The 22798-nt window shown below is 41.7% G+C and overlaps 1 protein-coding gene across 1 annotated transcript in view; it reads left to right on the top strand.

Annotated features, from left to right (window-relative positions):
• The first annotated feature begins 258 nt into the window (after positions 1–258).
• The window catches only part of PGM2 (phosphoglucomutase 2), a 59460-nt gene continuing 36920 nt past the window's right edge, over positions 259–22798 (top strand). Inside the window, exons 1-6 of the mRNA XM_049886367.1 lie at positions 259–395; positions 4228–4395; positions 10691–10797; positions 19458–19542; positions 21610–21693; positions 21836–22029. Of these exons, the coding sequence (XP_049742324.1) occupies positions 300–395; positions 4228–4395; positions 10691–10797; positions 19458–19542; positions 21610–21693; positions 21836–22029 (734 nt within the window). The 5' untranslated portion in view covers positions 259–299. The remainder of the gene's footprint in view (positions 396–4227; positions 4396–10690; positions 10798–19457; positions 19543–21609; positions 21694–21835; positions 22030–22798) is intronic.

Genomic DNA, 22798 nt, shown 5'->3' with positions numbered 1-22798 from the left:
ACATATTTGTTTAGGATCTTATCTGACTTAACTTTGGCTCTCAGCACATGACAGGGGCCGGGGGCACAGTAGGAATCCAATGCATAGCTGTTGCCTCTTTCCCTTTCCGGGTGCCACCAGCACCCCCACCCCATCTCCAGAGGCGCCCCTGTGAGGTGCAAGGAGCCGGGCTGGGCTGACCCCGTCCTTTCCCCCGCCCCCCTGCCTGTTAAGAGCTCTCCCCGCCCCGCCTCCTTCTCGCCCAGGCGGCCGGAAGGGCGCTCCCTCCTCCTACTTCCCTAGACTGTGGCTGCGCGGGGATGGCGGCGGCGGCAGCAGCGGCTCCGGAGGGCAGCGGCCCCGGCGTGGACACCTGGCTGGACCCGGAGACCGCCCAGTGGCTGCGATGGGACAAGGTGAGGGGCAGCCGAGGGCTCCGAGCGTCGGGAGGAGGCGCCCTGTCCTCGGCCGCCTCCCAGGCTCTGGCGCCGCGTTTCCTGCAGCGAGACTGCTGCCTGTGCTTCCTCCATGCTCCCTCCTTGCACCCGCGGGAAGACGGAGGAGGAGGGCGCGGCGGCCAGGCCTCCCCGGCCCGGCCGGCTTCTGGCAGGTCCTGAGTTTGGCCGGGAAACGTTGTCGGTGCCCCGGGACAAATGCAGCGTCCGGGCTGGGTGGGGCTCCAAGTTAGGGAATGAGGGAAGGAGCGAGGGTTGGTCTGAACGCGGCCCGGTTCTGGGCTCTGTGTGGTGGAGACACGCTCGCAGTCCTGTCACTCAGATCGTCGAATCGTCCTCTTCAGTAGTCTGTACGTGCACGCACACCCAGAGTCGCTCGGTCACGCCTTTTCCTCTCCCTCCTGGGGTCTTTGTAAAGCAGCAATTCCGTCCACCTTCCAATGGGCTTGGCTACGTCCGTGTAGGTCCGTACGGGTTCAGGAAAGAGTGTCCCGTTGGTTTTTCGGAGAAGACGGGAGGGCTTCACACAGCACCCCAGCTTTTCTCCTCTTCACTCTTTCTTAGATGCTGAAGCAAAGAAAGCATCTGGGACCCAGCTCCGCGCTTCACTCACTCTGTTTTCTAACTTGAGTCTCTCCCTTCCTGCCTACCTGTGCATTTGTGTGTGCTGTGCCGTTTTCCCGGAATGCTCCCTCTCCCGCCGAGCTCTGACTCATGTTCCAGTTCTGGGCTTATAGTCGCCTACGTGGAGAAGCCTGTCCCGACTAAACCAAACCAAACCCACTGCCGTCGAGTCGATTCCGACTCATGGCGACTCTATGTCCCGACTACCCAACATAAATATTTTCCCCCAATAGTCTCTCTCAGAGCAGCCCTGCGTAGCTCTTATTCCAAGAAAAACCTCATGACTCTTGTAAAACAAATAATAAAATCTACTCGTTTGTAGGTTTATTTGTTTAATGTCTGTCTCCAGGGCTGGCTTCGTAAGCATGGACTTGGTGCTCAGTAATGCTTTGCCGTCTACTTCTTAAAATTCTCAATAGTTTTTGAACAAGAGATCTGGTGTATTCATTTTGCTTTGGGCCAACAAACTATATCGCTGGTCTGCTCTGTCTCCTTGAGTATATCCCCTTGTTTATAGCACCTGGCATAGTGCAGAACACATAGTAAAAAAACCCATTGCCATCAAGTTGATTCTGACTCAATGCCACCCTATAGGACAGAGTAGAACTGCCCCATAGCATTTCCAAGAAGGGGCTGGTGGATTCCAACTGCCTACCTTTTGGCTGGCAGCCACCTCTTAACCACTGAACTACCACTGCACATACCAACCCTATACTAAACTAAAAACCAAACCCGTTGCTATCAATTCCAACTCATAGCGACCTTGTAGGACAGAGTAGAACTCCCCCATGGGGCTTCCAAGGAACGTCTGATGGATTCAAACTGCTGACCTTTTTGTTAGCAGCTGAGCTCTTAACCACTAGGCCACCAGGGTTTCTGACCCTATACTAAACCAAAAACCAAACCCAGTGCCGTCGAGTCGATTCTGACTCATAGCGACCCTATAGGACAGGGTAGAACTGCCCCATAGCGTTTCCAAGGAGTGCCTGGCGGATTCGAACTACTGACCCTTTGGTTAGCAGCCATAGCACTTAACCAATACCCACCAGGGTTTCCTACCCTATACTAAAAAAAAAGGTACCTAAAAATATTTGCTGAATGAATGATGAATGAAATTGCAAGCCCCTTTAGCAGGAACCAGGTTATGAAGCAGATCCTGCTTCCAAAATGCCATTGGCAACTCCTTGGGTAAAAAAGACAGGCTGTGATTCTTAAGGGAAAGATAATGTTGCCATTTTTGATACCTTAGTGACTTGTGTGTAGAATTTTATTTTTTTAAGTCGAGTTGGTAGTTCAGTGTTCTGTAAAACTTTCCCTTTGAAGAAATAAAAACCTAGTTTCTATGAGATGTTGGGTCTGAGATAGTACTGAGAGGTAGTACCTCCCTTGGTAGAGCTGTGGAGTCCTTGGGTGGAGCAAATGGTTAAGCACTGGACTAGCAAGTTCAAACTCACCCAGAGGTCCCTGGGAAGAAAGGCCTGGCAATCTATTTACAAAAGGTCATAGCCTTGAAAAGCCTAGAGAGCACACTTCTGCTATAATGCACATGAGGTCCGCCATGAGTCTGAATCAAGTCGAAGGCAACTGATTTGGTTTTAGGGTTTTGGTAGAGCTGAAGGGATGTTGTCTTTCTTTGTTTTTGAATTTTTACCATTCCTCATTCTCTTTTTTCTCCCAATTTTTTTTCTGGCTTGAGACATCTAGTGGAGAAGGATTCCCTTCATCCTTACTGTGCCTTTCTTGGATGAACTAAGGGCCCTTAGGGCCCCTAGCAAGCTTCCAGCCAGCTAGAAGCATTGCAGCCCAGCTGTGATTTATCCTAAGACTGGTGAGGTTTCCTGGAAAAAACTTTGCCCCCAGCCCTGCAGGGCCTTTCCGCCATCCTTCTTTTTCTCTCTTGTCAATTTTGGTCACTCCCATGCCTGATTCTGATATGCAGCTCTCTTGACTTTTCATTCTTATCTGTCTCCTTCCTTTTACTCGAGGACAAATGTACTTTGTAAATGAGAGAATCACTGATGTGACCTTGAAGCCTCTGTGTTTTCTGATTCAGTCAGCAAATACTTTTGGAATCTCTTTTCTATACCAGGTATGAGCCCTTCTTTGGGGATGCCTGACAATCTGATGGGAAAGATTCTGTGATCGGTGTCTATTGATTTTAATCAAAAAGGTGCAGTTTTTCTTGTTTCTTCTTGAAATTGGAACAATCTGGAAGTGTGGACTTAATTCCAGAAAGACAAGGTTTTATTGCAGTAGCACTTCAATGCTTAATTATGTGGCCATGTGTTGCCCAAGTGGTTGTCTAATTGGGTGATAACTGTAAGAAAGTATTTACTTCTTGTTCCCCTGAGTTCTTAATTATAAAGAAAAAGTCTAATGTGGAATTAATATGATTGTCATTATTTTTCTCCATTTTTAATATTTTTTCTGTAACTGTTGTACAAAGGAAATAAAGAACTATATAACGAACTTCAATGATTAACGTAATAGACAACGCACTAGGCTAACGGTTATCAGCTTAAGCAAGTCATCTCTGTGACTTCCTTATCTATAAAATGTTTTTTTTTTCTTACTTGTCTGCTTCTTGGAGTCCTTGCAAGGTTCAGATTTGACTAGGTATGTGAAAGCACTGTACGAACCATGAAACTACAAAAGTAAGGTTTCAGTTTAGATTATAAAATCTGGGAAAACTTGAGGATGTTCAGGAAGAAGACATTGAGAATATTTAATTAGAACTACCAGCCAGGCAGAGAAAGATGCTTTGTGTTCATTTAATCTTCAAAACCATCGTGTAAAAGGTGTTCTAGATTGTTCCCATTTTACAAACAAGGAAACTGAGAATTCAAGAAGCTAAATTACCTAACAAAAGTGGAGTTGATAAGTGATAGGGCTAGGGTTCCTTTCTGGGTATTAGACTCTAAGACCAATGTTCATTCCGTTTCTCCAAAAGTGTTTGCAGTGGTAGGAAAGAAAATGATACATTATAACGTCAACAAAGTGACTTCATACTTCAAATTTCTGAAGCATCAATACATTGGAAAGGCAAAATGTACATAATAATTTTTATATTGGTTTGGATTATTGTGGGTTTATATATACATTTATATTTCAGATAGTTCATCGTCTTATTCACCTGGCTGTATCTGGTATATGCATTTCTGTCTTACAGAATCCATTAACCTTAGAGTTAGTGAAACGACTGATTGAGGAAGGTAATAAAGAAGAACTACAGAAATGTTTTGGGGCCCGAATGGAGTTTGGGACAGCTGGCCTTCGAGCTGCTATGGGAGCAGGAACTTCTCGTATGAACGACTTAACCATCATCCAGACTACACAGGTACCATGTTTATTTTATAATTTTTAGTTACCCATGCCATATCCCCAGGCCCCTTTTGTACTTGACAGACCTAATTTGTTTTAATTATTGACATGTTTAAGGTGTGTCTAGGCACAGGGAGTCACCACTATTTACTCCATAAAGTAAGTCTGCCGCAGTTGGTTGAAGTAGTACTTATTTCAGAACTGATTCATTCATTTCTTATCTAACAGATTTATTTAGTGTCTACTGTGTGTCAGGCTTTGTTAATGTAACCAACGCCAAACCCTTTGCCGTCGAGTCAATTCCGACTCAAAGCAACCCTATAGGACAGAGTGGAGCTGCCCCATAGGGTTTCCAAAGCTGTAATCTTTACAGTAGCAGACTGCCACATCTTTCTCCCACCAAGCGTTTAGTAGCTGAGTGCTTAACCTCTATGCCACCAAGACTCCTTTTGGCAATGTAATATTGACTAAAATAGACCAGAATCTCTCATGGAGCTTTCATTCCAGTGCAAGTTCACCAACTGAAGTGACTGACTTTTTTTCCCCTTTATTAATAGGCTTTATTTTTTATAGAACAGTTTTGTTGTTGCTAGTTGCCGTCAAGTTGATTCCGACTCATAGTGACCTCATGTATGTACAGCAGAAGTGCTCCATAGGGTTTTCAAGGAAGCAGAACGCTAAGCCTGTCTCCCAAGGCGACGGTGGGGGATTTGCACCACTAGCCTTTCTGCTAGTAGTTGAGTGCTTAAGCATTTGCGCCACCCAAGGACTCCAGAATAGTTTTAGATTTAAAAAAAAAATTGTGCAAAAAGAGCACAGAAAGTTCTCATAGCCTCCTCTTCCCCCTACACACACTTTCCCCTGTTATTAACCTCTGGCGTTTGTGTAGTACGTTTGTTACAATTGATGAGCCAATATTGATACGTCATTATTAACTGAAGTCCGTAGTTTACATTAGGGTTTACTTTTTGTGTTGCACAGGTCCATGGATTTTGGCAAATACCATATAATGTCGTGTGCACACAATTGTGGAATCACTGAATGGTTTCACTACCCTAAACATGCCCTGTACCCCATTTATTCCTCCCTCCCTCCCTCTGAACCCCTGGCAACTCCTGATCTTTTTTACTGTCTCTATAGTTTTGCCTTTTGCAGAATATCATATTGTTGGAGCTGACTAACTTTTATGGGCTTGTAATTTTTGCCATGGCTATGCAGGTGCAAATACTGAAAAGCTTTTGTAATGGCCCAAATTACCAAAAGCCTATTCTATTTAGTTTTTATTTACAATATAGGCTGACGCTGTTGCTGTGTTCCCTTGCTTTAATTTGTGAGTTTTGTTGTCAGAGTGCAGACCCAACTTTTAGGAATAGAGATGAAGACTTTGACAAAACAGAATGCCACTTGGTATTGAGAGTACTGTTTATGAGGGAAAGGAACTAGAACATATTATTCTGTTTCTTCAACTACTTAGACTTGTTTAAAATGAACATCATTTTAGTTCTAACAAAGGGAAGACCAGACAAATGAGCTAATGAAAACTGCATGTGCTTTATAAGTAAGCTCCTATGTATAAGACACATCTGGGAATATTCTCGTGAAACCCCAGTAAGAAGAGTTTATGTAGGGGTGCAGAGTTGCCATGGGAACCCCTGGTCACATACTCCTGGTAAAGCAATAGAGCTCCCAGAGATCTTGGAGGGAAGGCTTGGAATGGAATGAGCCTGGGAATCCTGTTCCAGGTTATGGACAACATAGGAACCTTCTGTTCCGCTTACTATAGACAGTGACAGATTACCTGAAGCGTACGTGATGGTTTAAAACAACAATCCCATTTATTTTGCTAATGAATCTGCGATTTGGGCAAGCTCGGTAGGGATACCTCATTTCTGCCCACTTGGCATCAACTGGAGCAGAATCATCTGAGGGCTGGTTCACTCACATGTCTGGCAGTTACTCTGGCTCTTGGCTGGAACACCTATGGTGGCCTGGGCTTCCCTGCAACGTGGTGACTGGGTTCCAAGGGAGAGCATCCAGAGAGAGACAGAGAGCCAGATGGAAGCTGTACTGACTTTTATGATCTAGTCCTGGAAGTCACTTACCCGTCACCGTTGAGTCAATTTTGACGTATAGCGAGCCTGTTGAACAGAGTAGAACTGCTCCACAGGGTTTCCAAGGAGCAGCTGGTGAATACGAACTGCCAGCTTTTTGGTTAGCAGCCATAGTACTTAACCTCTGTGCCACCAGGGCTCCAAAGTCACCTATTTCCACTCTTATTTGTTAAAAGCAAGTCAGTAAGTTTGGCTCATATTCAAGGAGAGGGTGCATAGATACCCATCTCTTAATGGAGGAGTCTCAATGTCACATTGTAAAAAGTGCATGTGGGATGGGCCATTTGTGGAAAATACAATCTGTCATACCTTCTATTAGGCCTAATTGTTAGGAGGATTCTAAGGGACTCTCCATTAACCTAGAGCCTTTTCTCCTATATTCATCTACATCTAATTTGCAGAAATGATGAAATCTATCCCAGGAAGGTTGAAGAACCTATTTCACCTTCCCTGTCCCCTGGAGGAATTGATCTCTTATGGGAACATCAGCAACATCAGTGGGTCAAAGAAACTTAATAATATTATCACCCCATTATAGTGCCTGTGACAACTAAGAATCCAGAAAATCAAGATGAGTAAAAAAAAAGATGAGTAGATACTTTAAATATCATCTGATTCAACCAGCTAACTTTAGGGAATGTCCTCTACAACCACCTGTCACCCCAAGGTAGCCATTCAGCCTTATATTGGAGGCAAGGATGTAGAAGGTTAAGCCGGTTTTGTGAGAGCAGTAGGTGCTTTTTTAAAGTCTTAGCAATGGTTTCAAGATAGAGGGAAGAAGCTTCCCAAGACAAACCTCTCAGGCTTCCACCCCAACCTTGGGCTGTGTCACCTGACAGAATGCTGATGTGGGATTGTATTGGTCACCTTCACTGATATGGTTTTCACTGTGGTGTGCACCCTCTTGGGAGTCTTTGGGCTCTCTCGGGTGTGAGCTTTCATCCTAAAGGTGCTCCAAGGTTTTCCCTGTTGAGGTTAGGAAGCAGATATGTGTGAGTAAAGAACATCCTAAAGGGAAACAGGATAGAGACTGGAGGGAAAATTTTGTATTCTTTGCCTCATTGATAAACTTATAATTTCCTTTGGCCAATTAACTTATCCCTCCCCCTTCCTTTAAAAAAAAAAAAAAATTCTGTGTGCTCTTAGACTTCTTAAACTAGATATGGCACATAGTCAATGATGCAGCGCTCACTGTCTTCTGAAGTACCCCATTCCATCTTTGAATTGTTCTCATTAAAAAACAATCCCCTTATTTTAAGCCAAAATCTGTCTTTCTGCAGCCTTTATGTGTTGGTCACTGTTCTGCGTTTTGAAGCCATACGAACAGGTTTATTTCTTGTGTTTTATGATAACATTTCAGTTCTGAAAACCTTCCTCAGCTCCTCGGAGACTTTCCTCTAGAATAAGCATTTTTCCTTTCCTTAGCCAGTCTCCCCGGTGCTCAGCCTCAGCAGGCCCCAGAGTTTTTTAGAGCAAGTTGGACATGTGAGGATTTGGGGCTAAGGCAATGAGCACTGGGCCTACAAGACAGGAGTCGACAAGGTGGGTAGGTACCTTCCTGTTGTAGGCCTCAGAGCATCAGTACACAGGTGTCCTCATTTCCCTGTACTGATCAACCTCAGAAGATACGCCAAACATGATATTCCCAACTATTAGGGAAAAAATAAGTACGCCTTAAATTGGTGAAGCCCTGGTGGTATAGTGGTTAAGAGTTTGGCTGCTAACCAAAAGGCTGACAGTTTGAATCCACCAGCTGCTTCTTGGAACCCTGTGAGGCAGTTCTGCTCTGACCTATAGGGTCGCCATGAGTCAGAGTCAACTCAACAGCACCGAGTTTGGTTTGGTTTGAATTGGCACTATACTGGCCACAAGGTTGTGAAGAATCCTCCTGCCAAAAATAAAAGTTGTATATATCTTTTAAATAGACTATATTTTCAGAGCAGTTTCAGGTTTACAGAAAAATTGTGCAGAAAGCGCAGAGTGTTTGCGCGTACCCCTCTCGGCTGCACACTTCCTCCTGTTGTTAACATCTTGCAGTCCTGTGGTACATTTGTAATAATTGATAGACCAATATTGGTACATGATTATTAACTAAAGTCCATAGTTTGTATTAGGGTTGACTCTTTGTATTGTAGAGTCCTTTAGGTTTTTACAGTGCATAATATCATGTGTCCACCATTACAACATCATAAAGAATAGTTTCATTGCCCTAAAAATGCCATGTGCTCTACTCTTGTTATTTTCTCTATAGTTTTGCCTCATGTAGAATGTCATAAAATTGGAATCATACAGTATGTAGCTTTTTCAGATGGACTGTTTTCACTTAGCAGTAAACATTTGCCTTTTAGCGGCTTGTTAACTCATTTCTTTTTATTGCTTAATAACACTACATTGTATGAATATGTAAGGAGCCCTGGTGATGCAGTGGTTAAGAGCTGCAGCTGCCAACCAAAAGGTCGTGAGTTCACATCCACCAGGCGCTCCTTGGAAACTCTATGGGGCAATTCTACTCTGTCCTATAGGGTCGCTGAGTCGGAATCAACTCGATGGTAACAGGTTTGGTGGCATGGTGGTTAAGTGCCAGTAACCAACTGGTAACCAAAAGGCCAGTGATTCAAACCTACCAGCTGCTCCATGGGAGAAAGATGTGGCAGTGTGTTCCCATAAAAGATTTACAGCCTTGGAAACCCTATGGGGAAGTTCTACTCTGTTCTTTAGGGTCGCTATGAGTTGGAGTCGACTCAACGGCAACGAGTTTTTAACAGGTATGGGTATACCATGGTTTGTTTATTGAGTTTTGTTTATAAGACTTCCTTTAGCCAAAGTGAAATATGCAATATGAACCATCATTTTTGTCCAATCAACCGGAGTCCTCTTTGTTCTTTAATACTAACCAGTGTTCTAAACCTGCTGGGTGCAAAGATCACTGTTCTCTCATCTTCTGTATTTCAGATGGATGTGATGTTAGCGTACCCACTGAGATGAAGGAATTGTGTACACTGTGTGTTTCAGCATTTCCAGTCGGTAGCAATAGCCCGAAACTCAACACAGTTTTTATTTGTATAATTGGTTTTTCTCTGTTATTAGACTGATTATGGCCTCATTAAGGTCTCTGCATGCTGAAAAACAGTATTAAAACAAACGAAAGAGGTTTAGATCACTTAATTGTCAAAATCTTATAAAATGTATTGGGTTACTTTCACCTACTGGTATTAAAGAACAGGCAAAAATGTCCAAAATGCCTTCCTGTCCACAGTCAGACATTTTAGAACTGGTGTAAAGGAAAAAGCATGGACACTCTGAAGGAAAACAACAATAAACATCATGTTAATAGCATCGAACACATACGTAGTATACTTACTTAGTACTGGGTTCTTCGCGCTTTGCATGTTTTAACTTATTTAATCCTTACAAGGAAGACAGTGGTAGTTTAGTGTAGAGTGCTTGTCTTCCATGCTGGCAGTCCAGGCTCAGTTCCCAGCCAATACACCGCAAGCATAGCCACCACCTGTCTGTCAGTGGAGGCTGGCATGTTGCTGTGACGCTGAACACGTTTCAGTGGCACTTCCAGACTAAGACAGACTAGGAAGAAAGGCCTGGAGATCTACTTCTGAAAATCAGTCAGTAAAAACACTGTGGATCACAATCTAATCCCATTGTACATGGGTTCGCCCTGCCGACTCAACAGCAGCTAACAACAGCAGTCCTTACAACAGCCCTAAAGGTAGGACTGTTGCTACTCCTCATTTACAGAAAGAGTAAGGAACTTGTCCAGGGTCATTTGCTCATAGTTGACCACGTAGAGTACAGACCCATGGATTCCAGCTCTAGAGTATGTGCTTTTAACCCCTGCACTGAACCACCTCTAACTAGACTTGGACTCAAACCTCGGCCCTGCCACTTATGTGTCTGAAACTAGGCAAGTCACTTAGCTTTTCTGAGCCTTAGTTTTTCCATCTGTAAAATGGAATTTCTTGGCAAAGTTGATCTGGGGATAGAGATAATAGATATAAAATGTCCAGCACAATGACTGACACATAATAAAGTTGTTATGTTCTTACTGTTTAGTTTAATTACTGAGAGGTTTCTCCTACTCTCTGCTACAATATTCTCTCCTGGAAGGTGAGAAAACTTTTGTGTATCATGTATGTTTAGAAGATGTGTTATCTATACTTCTTTAATGGATTTGGCATTTTTTAGGGATTTTGCAGGTACCTGGAAAAACATTTCAGCAACCTGAAGCAAAGAGGTGTAGTGATCAGCTTTGACGCCCGTGCTCACCCACCAAGCGGAGGCAGCAGCAGAAGGTATTTAAACATTCTTAGGAAGTGACTTTTTGGTAGCGTATTTTGTGATTTTATTTTTAATCACCACTTCAGTAGCTTGACTTTAAATATATTCGTTAGCCACATTGCTTAACTATAAAAATGATGAGTAATGACCAAGTGGGATTCATACCAGGTATGCAGGGATGGTTCAACATTAGAAAAACAATTAACGTAATCCACCACATAAATAAAAACAAAAGACAAGAATCCCATGATTTTATCAATTGATGCAGAAAAGGCATTTGACAAAGTTCAACACTCATTCATGATAAAAACTCTCAGTAAAATAGGAATAGAAGGAAAATTCCTCAACATAATAAAGGGCATTTATACAAAGCCAACAGCCAGCATCACCCTAAATGGAGAGAGCCTGAAAGCATTCCCACTGAGATCAGGAACCAGACAAGGATGCCCTTTATCACCACTCTTATTCAACATTGTGCTGGAAGTCCTAGCCAGAGCAGTTAGGCTAGATAGAGAAATAAAGAGCATCCAGATTGGCAAGGAAGAAGTAAAAGTTTCTCTATTTGCAGATGATATGATCTTATACACAGAAAACCCTAAGGAATCCTCAAGAATACTACTGAAACTAATAGAAGAGTTCAGCAGAGTATCAGGATACAAGATAAACATACAAAAATCAGTTGGATTCCTCTACACCAACAAAAAGAACATCTAAGAGGAAATCACCAAATCAATGCCATTTACAGTAGCCCCCAAGAATATAAAATACTTAGGAATAAATCTTACCAGAGATGTAAAAGACTTATACCTCTGGTAAAATTTAGAAAACTACAGTACACTTCTGCAAAAAACCAAAAGAGACTTACATAAGTGGAAAAACATACCTTGCTCGTGTTTGGGAAGACTTAACATTATAAAAATGTCTATTCTACCAAAAGCCATCTATACATTTAACGCAATTCCAATCCAGATCCCAGTGACATTCTTTAATGAGATGGAGAAACAAATCACCAACTTCACATGGAAGGAAAAGAGGCCCTGGATAAATAAGGCATTACTGAAAAAGAAGAACAAAGTGGGAGGCCTTACTTTACCTGATTTTAGAACCTATTTTACCGCCACAGTAGTCAAAACAGCCTGGTACTGGTACAACAACAGATAACATGGACCAATGGGACAGAATTGAGAATCCAGACATAAATCCATCCAGATGTGAGCAGCTGATATTTGACAAAGGCCCAAAAACAGTTAAATGGGGAAAAGACAGTCTTTTTAACAAATGGTGCTCCATCTGCAAAATGGATATCCATCTGCAAAAAAAATGAAAGAAGACCCATACCTCACTCCATACACAAAAACTAACTCAAAATGGATCAAAGACCTAAATATAAAATCTAAAACGATTAAGATCATGGAAGAAAAAATAGGGACAATGTTAGGAGCCCTAACACGTGGCATAAACAGGATACAAAACATTGTTAAGAATGCAGAAGAGAAACTAGATAACTGGGAGCTCCTAAAAATCAAACACCTAAGATTATCCAAAGACTTCACCAAAAGAGTAAAACGATTACGTACAGGCTGGGAAAAAGTTTTTAGCTATGACATTTCTGATAAGCGCCTGATCTCTAAAATCTACATGATACTGCAAAAACTCAACTACAAAAAGACAAATAACCCAATTAAAAAATGGGCAAAAGATATGAATAGACACTTCACTAAAGAAGACATTCAGGTAGCTAACAGATATATGAGGAAATGTTCACGATCATTAGCCATTAGAGAAATGCAGATCAAAACTACAATGAGATTTCATCTCACTCCAACAAGGCTGGCATTAATCCAAAAAATGCAAAATAATAAATGTTGGAGAGGCTGTGGAGAGATTGGAACACTTATACATTGCTGGTAGGAATGTCAAATGGTACAACCACTTTGGAAATCGATTTGGCCCTTGCTTTAAAAGCTAGAAATAGAACTACCATATGATCCAGCAATACCACTCCTTGGAATATAAACTAGAAATATAAGAGCCTTTACACGAACAGATATATGCACACACATGTTTATTGCAGCACTGTTTACAACAGCAAAAAGGTGGAAGCAACCAAGGTGCCCATCAATGGATGGATGGATAAATAAATTATGGTATATTCACACAATGGAATACTATGCATCGATAAAGAACAGTGAGGAATCCGTGAAACATTTCATAACATGGAGGAACCTGGAAGGCATTATGCTGAGTGAAATTAGTTGCAAAACGACAAATATTGTATAAGACGACTGTTAAAAGAACTTGAGAAATAGTTTAAACTGAGAAGAAAACATCCTTTTGTGGTTTCAAGAGAGGGGAGGGAGGGAGGGTGGGAGAGCAGTATTCACTAATTAGATAGTAGATAAGAACTACTTTACCCCCCAAAAAACCAAACCCACTGCTATCGAGTCGTTTCCGACTCATAGTGACCCTATAGGACAGAGTAGAACTGCCTGATAGAGTTTCCAAGGAGCGCCTGGCGGATTCGAATTGCCGACCAACCTCTCTTGGTTAGCAGTCATAGCACTTAACCACTACACCACCAGGGTTTCCAAGAACTCCTTTAGGTGAAGGGAAAGACAGTATACAATACAGGGGAGGTCAGCACAAGTGGACTAAACCAAAAGCAAAGAAGTTTCCTGAATAAACTGAATGCTTCGAAGGCCAGCATAGCAGGGGCAGGGGTCTGGGGACCATGGTTTCAGGGGACATCTAAGTCAATTGGCATAATAAAATCTATTAAGAAAACATTCCGCATCCCACTTTGAAGAGTGGTGTCTGGGATCTTAAACACGAGCAAGCTGCCATCTAAGATGCATCAATGAGTCTCAAGCCACCTGAATCAAAGGAGAATGAAGAACACCAAGGACACAAGGTGATTACGAGCCCAAGAGACAGAAAGGGCCACATGAACCGGAGACTACATCATCCTGAGACCAGAACTAGATAGTGCCCAGCCGCAATGGATGACTGCCCTGACACAGAACACAACAGAGAACCCATGAGGAAGCAGGAGGGCAGTGGGATGTAGACCTCAAATTCTCATAAGACCAGACTTAATGGTCTGACTGAGACTGGAAGGACCCCAGTGGTCATGGCCCCCAGACCTTCTGTTGGTCCAGGACAGGAACCATTCCCGAAGCCAACTCTTCAGACGGGGATTGGACTGGACAATGGGTTGGAGAGGGATGCTGGTGAGGAGTGAGCTTCTTGGATCAGGTGGACACTTGAGACTATGTTGGCATCTCCTGCCTGGAGGGGAGACGAGAGGGTGGAGGGGGTTAGAAGCTGGCGAAATGGACACGAAAAGAGAGAGTGGAGGGAGAGAGCGGGCTGTCTCATTACGGGGGAGTAACTGGGAGTATGTAGCAAGGTGTATGTAAGTTTTGTGTGAGAGACTGACTTGATTTGTGAACTTTCACTTAAAGCAGAATAAAAATTATAAAAAATGAGTAAATTTTGTTTGCAAGTTTTAAAAATTCTGGTTTTACATTTGGGTTAGGGAAATACTATTTAGATTGATTTAGAATTTAATGCCTATCTGAATGAAAGAAATTTTCAAAGTGGCAGTATTTTTTCTCCCTCTCATTTTCTTCTTTTTACTTATTTTTCTTCTCTTCAGCTCTTCATAAGCTTCATGACCCCCTTCCCATTCTGGATTGCCCATCCCAAGCTGCTTTCTTATAACCTTCCCAAACTAATGGCTCTCTCTCTTATGTAGCCTTAAGGGTATAATGGTGAAGAAGATAATGATAATAATAATAGCAGCCATCTCCTGAGTGCTAATTATGGTCCAGGCACTGAGCCTGTTTATTCTTTTAATCCTCAAAACAACCTGTGAAGTATATACTATAGTGCCCCAAGATCATAAAAAGAGAAGATGAGCCATGATTCAAGCTTAAGGAGACTGGTTCCAGGGATCAGCAAATTTTTTTTAAAGGGCCGGATGGTAAATATCATACTTTTTAAGCCACAGAAGCCTGGTGGCACAGTACTTAAGAGCTTCGTCTGCTAACCAAAAAGTCAGCAGTTCAAATCCACCAGCTGCTCCTTAGAAACCCTCCAAGGCAATTCTGTTCTGTCCCATAGGGTCACTGTGAGTTGAAATTGACCCGATGGCAACTGGTTTATTTATTTATTCATTTATTTGGTTTTTTGGGCCAAAGGGTGTCTGTGGCAACTATTCAACTTTGCCGTTGGAGTGCAAAAACGGTTTTTTTTTGTTTGTCATCAAGCTGATTCCAACTCATGGTGACCCCATGTGTATGTTAAAGTAGAACTGCATTCTACAGAGTTTTCAGTGCTGATTTTTTTTTTGGAAATAGATCACCAGGCCTTTCTTCCCAGGCACCTCTGGGGAGACTGAAACTGCCAACCTTTCCGTCAAGCACATTAACCATTTACACCATGCAGAGACTCCAAAATAGCCATCCAAAAAAAAAAAAAAAAATTGCTGTTGAGTGGATTTCAACTTATAGCGACCCTGTAGGGCAGAGTGGTACTGCCCCGTAGGGTTTCCAAGGCTGTAAATCTTTACAGAAGCGGACTGCCACACTTTTCTTCTGCGGAGCAGCTGGTGGGTTCGAACCTCCGACCTTTCAGTTAGTAGCTGAGTGCTTAACCACTGTGCAACCAGGGCTCCTCAGAACAGCCGTAGACAATAGTAAGTGAATGGGTATGGCTATGTTCCAATAAAACTATGAAATAGGCTGCGGGCCGAATTTGGCCCGTGGTCCACAGCTTGCCAACCCCTGCTCTTAACCATGTTATGTGACTTTTTTTTTTTTTAATTAACTGAAGCTATCTTTTTTAATTTTTTATGTCAACACTTCCCCATTATGATTAATATATATATATTTTTAACCATTCCAGACCATAAATTTTAGTCATTTCTTAGACTGGAAGAACATACAAATATTTAATATCAATGAAAGATTTCATTGACTTTCCAGGACTGAGATGAGTTTATGGAGCCCTGGTGGCACAATGGTTAAGCACTCAGCTGCTAACCCAAAGGTTGGCTGTTCAAACCCACCCAGTGGCTCCGCAGGAGGAAGACCTAGTGATCTGCTTCCCTAGTAAAGATTACAGCCTAGGAAACCCTATGGGGCATTTCTACTCTGTCCTATAGGGTCGCTATGGGCGGAAATAGGCTTTACAACATCTAACAACAACAATCTTTGTGCATTAGCTTTTAAGGTAAGAGAGAAGCACTGATGGGAACACTTGTGTAGCCGTAAAGAAGGGAGCATGGCCAGGACAATAGACCAGATGACATCAGCCCCAGATTGAACTTGGAAACGGTGTCTGAGGTTGTCTCTGGCCTTTAGCTTTGTAGGCTAAGAAATACGGCTTTTGTTAGTAAACCAAAGGGAAGCTGTAGCTTTCAGGGATAGATCCAGGGGGACTGAATTCACAAGAGTGATGTGATATAAGCTGAATATCAATTTGTCAACTAACAGTGAAACATTTAGCTCTTCAAAGAACAAGGTCAAAGCTATGCTCTGCCTGCCATAGAGACAGGTTGAATCCTCCAGCCACAGCATGCACGATGTTTATAATAGCTAACTCTTCCTGTTTAGCTCTCACATTTCCTCATTTTAGACTGATTACCCTGTTTCTGTTTGCTGCATCCTTCTGATATGTTAGCAGTGTCAGTTAAGGTACGAATATTTCTTTCTCTGGCCCTGGAGCCATATCATTTCTTTAAAGTGGCTGACGTTACTGATTCTATTTGAGCTTAGGGTTCAAATCTCAGAGTTGGATGGAATGGGATGGAGTGGGCTCATGTACTCTGTATCACCTGCAATGTGTAAGATATTTGGCGATCAGGACGTAAATATAAATATTAAACCAGTACATGGTTAAGTATTTATAATGGGCAAATAGAATCTTCCTAAAGAGTTAGAAACTATCACAGTCATGGAATTTTATCTAAGGAAATGTTTGTTTATTCTTTAATCTTCAAATTTTAAACATCTAGTAGGGAACATAACTGCTAGCATATACAGAGAAAACACGGAGTCTTTTTTGCACACGTTTATAACTAGCTCATGTGCGCATATCTCAATGTACATACATATATGTACACACAATATATGTTATACATTGTATATGTAACAGATTCCTGGTGGTGCAGTGGTTAAGAGCTCAACTGGTAACCAAAAGTTCCGCAGTTGGAATACACCAGCCACTCCTTGGAAATCCTGTGGGGGCAGTCCTACTCTGTTCTATAGGGTCACTATGAGTCAGAATCGACTCAGTGGCAACATGTTTACAGGTATATGTTATGGATTGAATTGTATCCCCCAAGATATATATGTTGTAAATCCTAACTCCTATACCAAAAAAAAAAAAAAAAAACTCGTTGCCATCGAGTCGATTCTAGCTCAAAGCAACCCTAAAGGACAGCACTCTTCTACTGAACTTGCCCCATAGGGTTTCCAAGGAGTGCCTGGTGGTTTCAAACTGCCGGCCAGTTTAATGATTAAAGAATAAACAAACATTTCCTTAGATAAAATTCCATGACTGTGATAGTTTCTAACTCTTTAGGTTAGCAGCCATAGCTTGTAACCACTACGCCACCAGGGTTTCCCTAACCCCTATCCAAAACCAAAAACCAAACCCATTGCTGTCGAGTTGATTCCGACTCATAGCGACCCTATAAGGCAGAGTAGAACTGCTCCATACGGTTTCCAATGAGCGCCTGGTGGATTCGAACTGCCGACCTTTTGGTTAGCACCCCAGTGCTTAACCACTATGCCCCCAGGGTTATATTCTCTTTTGGGAATGGGTTTTCTTTGTTATATTAATGACATTAGTGTAGAGTATGTCCTGAGTCAATCTCTTTTGAAATATAAAAGCAGCAGATTAAGTAAGCAGAGCAGGGGGAGGATAGATGCCAAGCCACATGAAGATCACCAGGGGACAAGGACCTTCACCCAGAGCCAGTAGAGAAGGAGCCTTCCTCTAGAGCCAGCACCCTGAATTCGAATTTCTAGTTCCTAAACTGTGAGAAAATAAATTTCTGTTTGTTAAAGCCATCCACTTGAGGTATTTCTGTTATAGCAACTCTACGTAACTAGGACAGTATATATGTATACAACATGCAGTGTCATGGTTAGGTGCCACTGAGTCAATTCCTACTCATAGTGGTGACCCCACATACAACAGAACAAAACACTGCCTGGTCCTGCACCATCCTCATCCTCATTGCTGTGTTTGACCCCATTGTTGCAGCCACTGTGTCAGCCCATCTCATTGAGGGTCTTCCTCTTTTTCGCTGACCTTCTACCAAGCATGATGTCCTTCTCCAGGGACTGGCCCCTACTGATAGCATGTCCAAAATACATGATATGAAGTCTCGCTGTCCTTGTTTCTAAGGAGCATTCTGGCTGTACTTCTTCCAAGATAGATTTGTTGTTCTTCTGGCAGTTCATGGTGTATTCAGTATTCTTCGCCAATATCTCATATAGCATATAGTTGTTGAGTATTTCCTTTGCCAACTTTAAAACAGAACCTGTAAAGTCATTCTAAAGACAAACGTTTCATGAGGTGAAAGTGACTTCTGTGCCTTCTAGTGAATGTAATTTGGACTTTAGTCAGGTTTTCATTTAAATCATTTTGTTGAATTTTGTTTTTATGACTTATTTAGATGCATTTTTTAACTGTCAAAGACATTTTTATATTATTATTGACCATAGGGGTTTTAACACCTGAGTTGTTTAAGTGCAGAGATCTCCTCTTTAGGGCCCAGTTAGCTCTCAGAACAGGGCTCAGTGGAACTGGTGCTTAGGAAGTGTTTGGGGAGAGAATGAGTAATCAAGTGGTTTAATCCTGCAACAGTAAAGTGTTCCTTGAAAGTAAAAGGCTCATTTATTTGTAATAAAGTATTTTAACTCAAGCATGAAAAAGATTTGATGCCATTCTTTGTGTCCTGCCCTTGGAAATTGAGAAAAATAGAGATTTTGTCTTTTACAGACTTGTAGTCTAATGAGAGCCAAAATTTATAGACATTGTTCCTGGTTATTTCATAGACAACAACATCTCATCAAATGTTAGTCTGCATAGTATATGCTCTATCGTGATAGGTTTAGACCAGGGTTTCTCAGCCTTGGCACTGTTGACATGTGACTTTATACTGGGCTGGGCAATTCTTTGTTACGGGGGCTGTCCTGTGCATTGTAGGGTATTTAGCAGGATCACTGGCCTCTACCCACTAGATGGCAGTAGTACCACCTCACCCCAGTGTGACAAACAAACTATGTCTGTAGACATTTCAGATGTCCCCTAGGGGCAGAATCGCCCTGACCAAGAACCTCTGAGATAGGTGGAGAGTCCAGAGACTTCAGTGCAGGCCTGGCTCAGCCACTGAGTGGCTTTTGGACATAGTGCAAGAAAGTCACCTGGCCTTTCTTGGCTTTGGTCACCCTTCTATAAAACAGAGAGTGGAATGAGATGACTGCTAAGGTTCCTCCAGCGTTAGTGCTCTATCCCTGTGTAAATAATTTACCATAAATGTTTTCCTTGATCTGGATGCTGTATTCAGCTTAAAGAAGTGGTCAGACATTCATTGTCTCCTTTCCCATCACCAGTGGTCTTGACAATGCTTTTCCTTTTTTCCCCTTGTCACTTCCAGGTTTGCCCGACTTGCTGCCACCACATTTATCAGTCAGGGGATTCCTGTCTACCTCTTTTCTGATATCACCCCAACCCCCTTTGTGGTGAGTAACCATTTCCTTTTCTAATTTCCTATCACAGAAAGGCCGATGGGACCTGGCTGAGTTTCACAGTATTTAGGGCTATTGGAATTCAGGTATTTGAGTGACAGAAGAGCTCCTTGGCATTTCTCAGTCATTCTCTTTTCTATCCAGAAGCATTTCTCCCACATCCTAGTATTATTTCTCTGGTATTCAGCTATTGATTCATCAGAATATAATTTTTAAAAAGTACAATTTTTTTATGCTTGCGTTCTAGACATATTTTAGCAAGCTAGCAAAATAGGAGTCGTGGTGGTATGGTGGTTAAGCGCTTGGCTGCTAACCGAAGGTTGTCAGTTCAAACTCACCAACCGCTCCGTGGGAGAAAGGTGATGTGGCAGTCTGCTTCCGTAAAGATTACAGCCCTGGAAACACTACGGGGCAGCTCTGCTCTGTCCTGTAGGGTTGCTATGAATCAGAATTGACTCGACGGCAATGAGTTTTGATAGCAAAATGGGTTTATTGTTTGTTTGATTTTTAGTTTTTTTAAGATTTGTTTATAGTTCTTTTTTCCCTACTATCAATATTAGGAGACTTCTTGGGTCTAAATCTGAAATCAACTCAAACCCTGTCTTATGAGTATTTTTGACAAGTTGGTGCAATAGCTTTTTATACAAATCTTTCATTCTGAGTACTAATCATGGACAGCCCAGAAAGCATGCTTGGTGTATTTGAGCAAGAATTTTGTCCAATCTTCAAGTAGCAGGATCTGAACAAAACGACAGTAAGGACTGTGCAGGTGTTGCCTTTAAGGAGACAGAACTTTTAAGAGCAGGTCCAGATGCTGAGAATATGTATTTTTAGAAAGTAAGCCAAAAACCTGATTTGGATGCAGTTACGTACATCAAATATAAATGTGGCAATATAAATAGAGGAGAAGTAAGTTTCAGTAGTTCTGTGTTTTCTGTCTTCGGTGCGGTGACAGGCAGCTGCAGCACCTCCTAGACTGGAAATAATCCAGGAGACCACTCGATATCACATCCAAGTTTAGTTCAAGTTTCATTGTTTGATGGGAAGGAACTTTGTAGTTTCTTCAAGCATCCTAGTTGTATTCTATAGATATGTGTTCATAGCTGTTATTTTTATATCAGACATGAATTAAATTAGTGTCTCATGATCATTTGCTCACACCATGGAGTGATTCTCCCCTTTGCTTTGCCCCAACGTACCTGAGAGATGCGACATACTCCTAGGAGGGCAAATGATTGCAGTGATTCTTGGTGGGAAGATGGAGGGGGACTGATGGTTAAAATCTCAGGTTGCCTCCGTGTAGTAAACCTAATACGCATCTATAGGGGAAATACGCCTACCTCTCCCTATTTTGGAAAGTACTCTTTCTTGTAAAAGTGGGATTTAAGTAGAAATATACCAGTTGCTATTGAGACTCATGGTGATCCCACGTGTTTCAGAGCAGAACTACGTCCATAAGGTTTTCAATGGCTGATTTGTTTGCAAGTAGATCACGAAGTCTTCCTTCCCAGGCACCTCTAAACCTCCATCCTTTGGGTTAGCAGCCAAACACGTTAACTGTTCGCATCACCCAGGGACTCCAAGTAGAAATACAAGAGGGGTATTTAACCCTGGAGAGAGAGATAAATGAGCAGACTGTAAAATCACTCTCTGTTTCCTCAACTTTTTTCTCAACCTTTTTCTTAAAAGCAAATGTGAGAGGGTGAAGAGGAGAAGGGTAGGCAGTTGGAGGAAATAATGTGAATCCATAAAATTCTGTCCCCAACAAAAGGCTTAAAAGACTTTTTGAAGACATTCCTAGCTCCATCAAGTAGAAGATGGAATGAGAAGGCACCTAGAAAAATACTTCTCTCTCTTATTAGGTTATACATCCAGGAATTCTGAGAAATTAGCTTGTTCCAAGGGAAATAGTCTACTACTTGGGTGTGGCATGAAAATTCTGAATGGACAGATTATGATATTTATATATTATGTTTATTAAAAAGGAATAACTTGGTACAAATAAGATGTGATGGATATTTTAAATATATCTATTTTTTTGTCAAAATTTTTACATTGCAGCCCTACACAATATCACACTTGAAACTTTGTGCGGGAATCATGATAACTGCCTCGCATAACCCAAAGCAGGATAATGGTTATAAGGTATTTTTATTTTTCTTTCCAGACATACTTCTTTCTATTTAAATTTTATACTTTTTACTGCTTGGGAGCATAGGTAACTGCTACTTTGTTTTCCTTAACCCTGAGCCCTAAACCTTTTTTGATATGTTACTGCATCCTCTAGGTCTATTGGGATAACGGAGCTCAGATCATCTTTCCTCATGATAAAGGAATTTCTGAAGCAATTAAAGAAAATCTGGAGCCATGGCCCGAAGCTTGGAATGATTCTTTAATTGATGGCAATTTGCTTCTTCATAACCCAAGTGCTTCCATCAATAAAGACTATTTTGAAGACCTTAAAAAATATTGTTTTCACAGGTAAGGTAAATTGTTTGTGTCTTCACTGACCTTAAGTCAATTAAATTATGTTATTCAGCCAAATTCTATCAGTTTTTGTTAAATTTTTCTTTTTAATTGTACATGTACGGCAGCTGCATCAGATTTTAGAGGCTGTTGGTCAAGTTTAGCAAACTTTTTCTTCAAGGGCCAGATAGTAAATATTTTTGGCTTTGCAAGCCATACGGACTGGGTTGCAACTACTCAACTCTGCTGCTGAGCATGAAAGCAACCCTAGACAATATGTACGGAAGAGTGTGAGCATGGCTGCATTCGAAGAAACCTTATCTATAAAGACAAGTGGCCATCTCATGGAGTCATCTGCTGACCCCAACTGCTGTGTGTGTGTGTGTGTGTATAATATATGAGTGTGTGTATATGTAAAAAAAAAAAAAAACTTGCTGAAAGTGGTAGAATATTAATAAACACTAACATTTTTCTCATGTCTTTCCAGAAATTGCCTGTGCATATGTAAGCATATATATGTGTAATGTATTACAAAAACATAAATATAGCTTGTTCTGTGCCTATAGTTTTTGTGCGTAGTTTGTTCTATGCCTTTTTCGTCTAGTTAACTTGTCCTGCGTACCTTTCTATGTTGGCCCCTGTATTCGTTTCTTAGCACTGCTATAACAGAAATACCACAAGTGGTGGTGGAATGATTTAGAAAAGGATACCAAATGGGCACACAATTTCAAGAATGTAATCAGTGTCACTGAACTGTACATTAGAAATTGTTGAGGTGACATAT

This window comes from Elephas maximus, chromosome 5, assembly GCF_024166365.1.
Source record: "Elephas maximus indicus isolate mEleMax1 chromosome 5, mEleMax1 primary haplotype, whole genome shotgun sequence".
Taxonomy (NCBI): domain Eukaryota; kingdom Metazoa; phylum Chordata; class Mammalia; order Proboscidea; family Elephantidae; genus Elephas; species Elephas maximus.
Note: the sequence above shows the minus strand (reverse complement) of the source record. Positions and strands in the feature narration are given on the sequence as shown.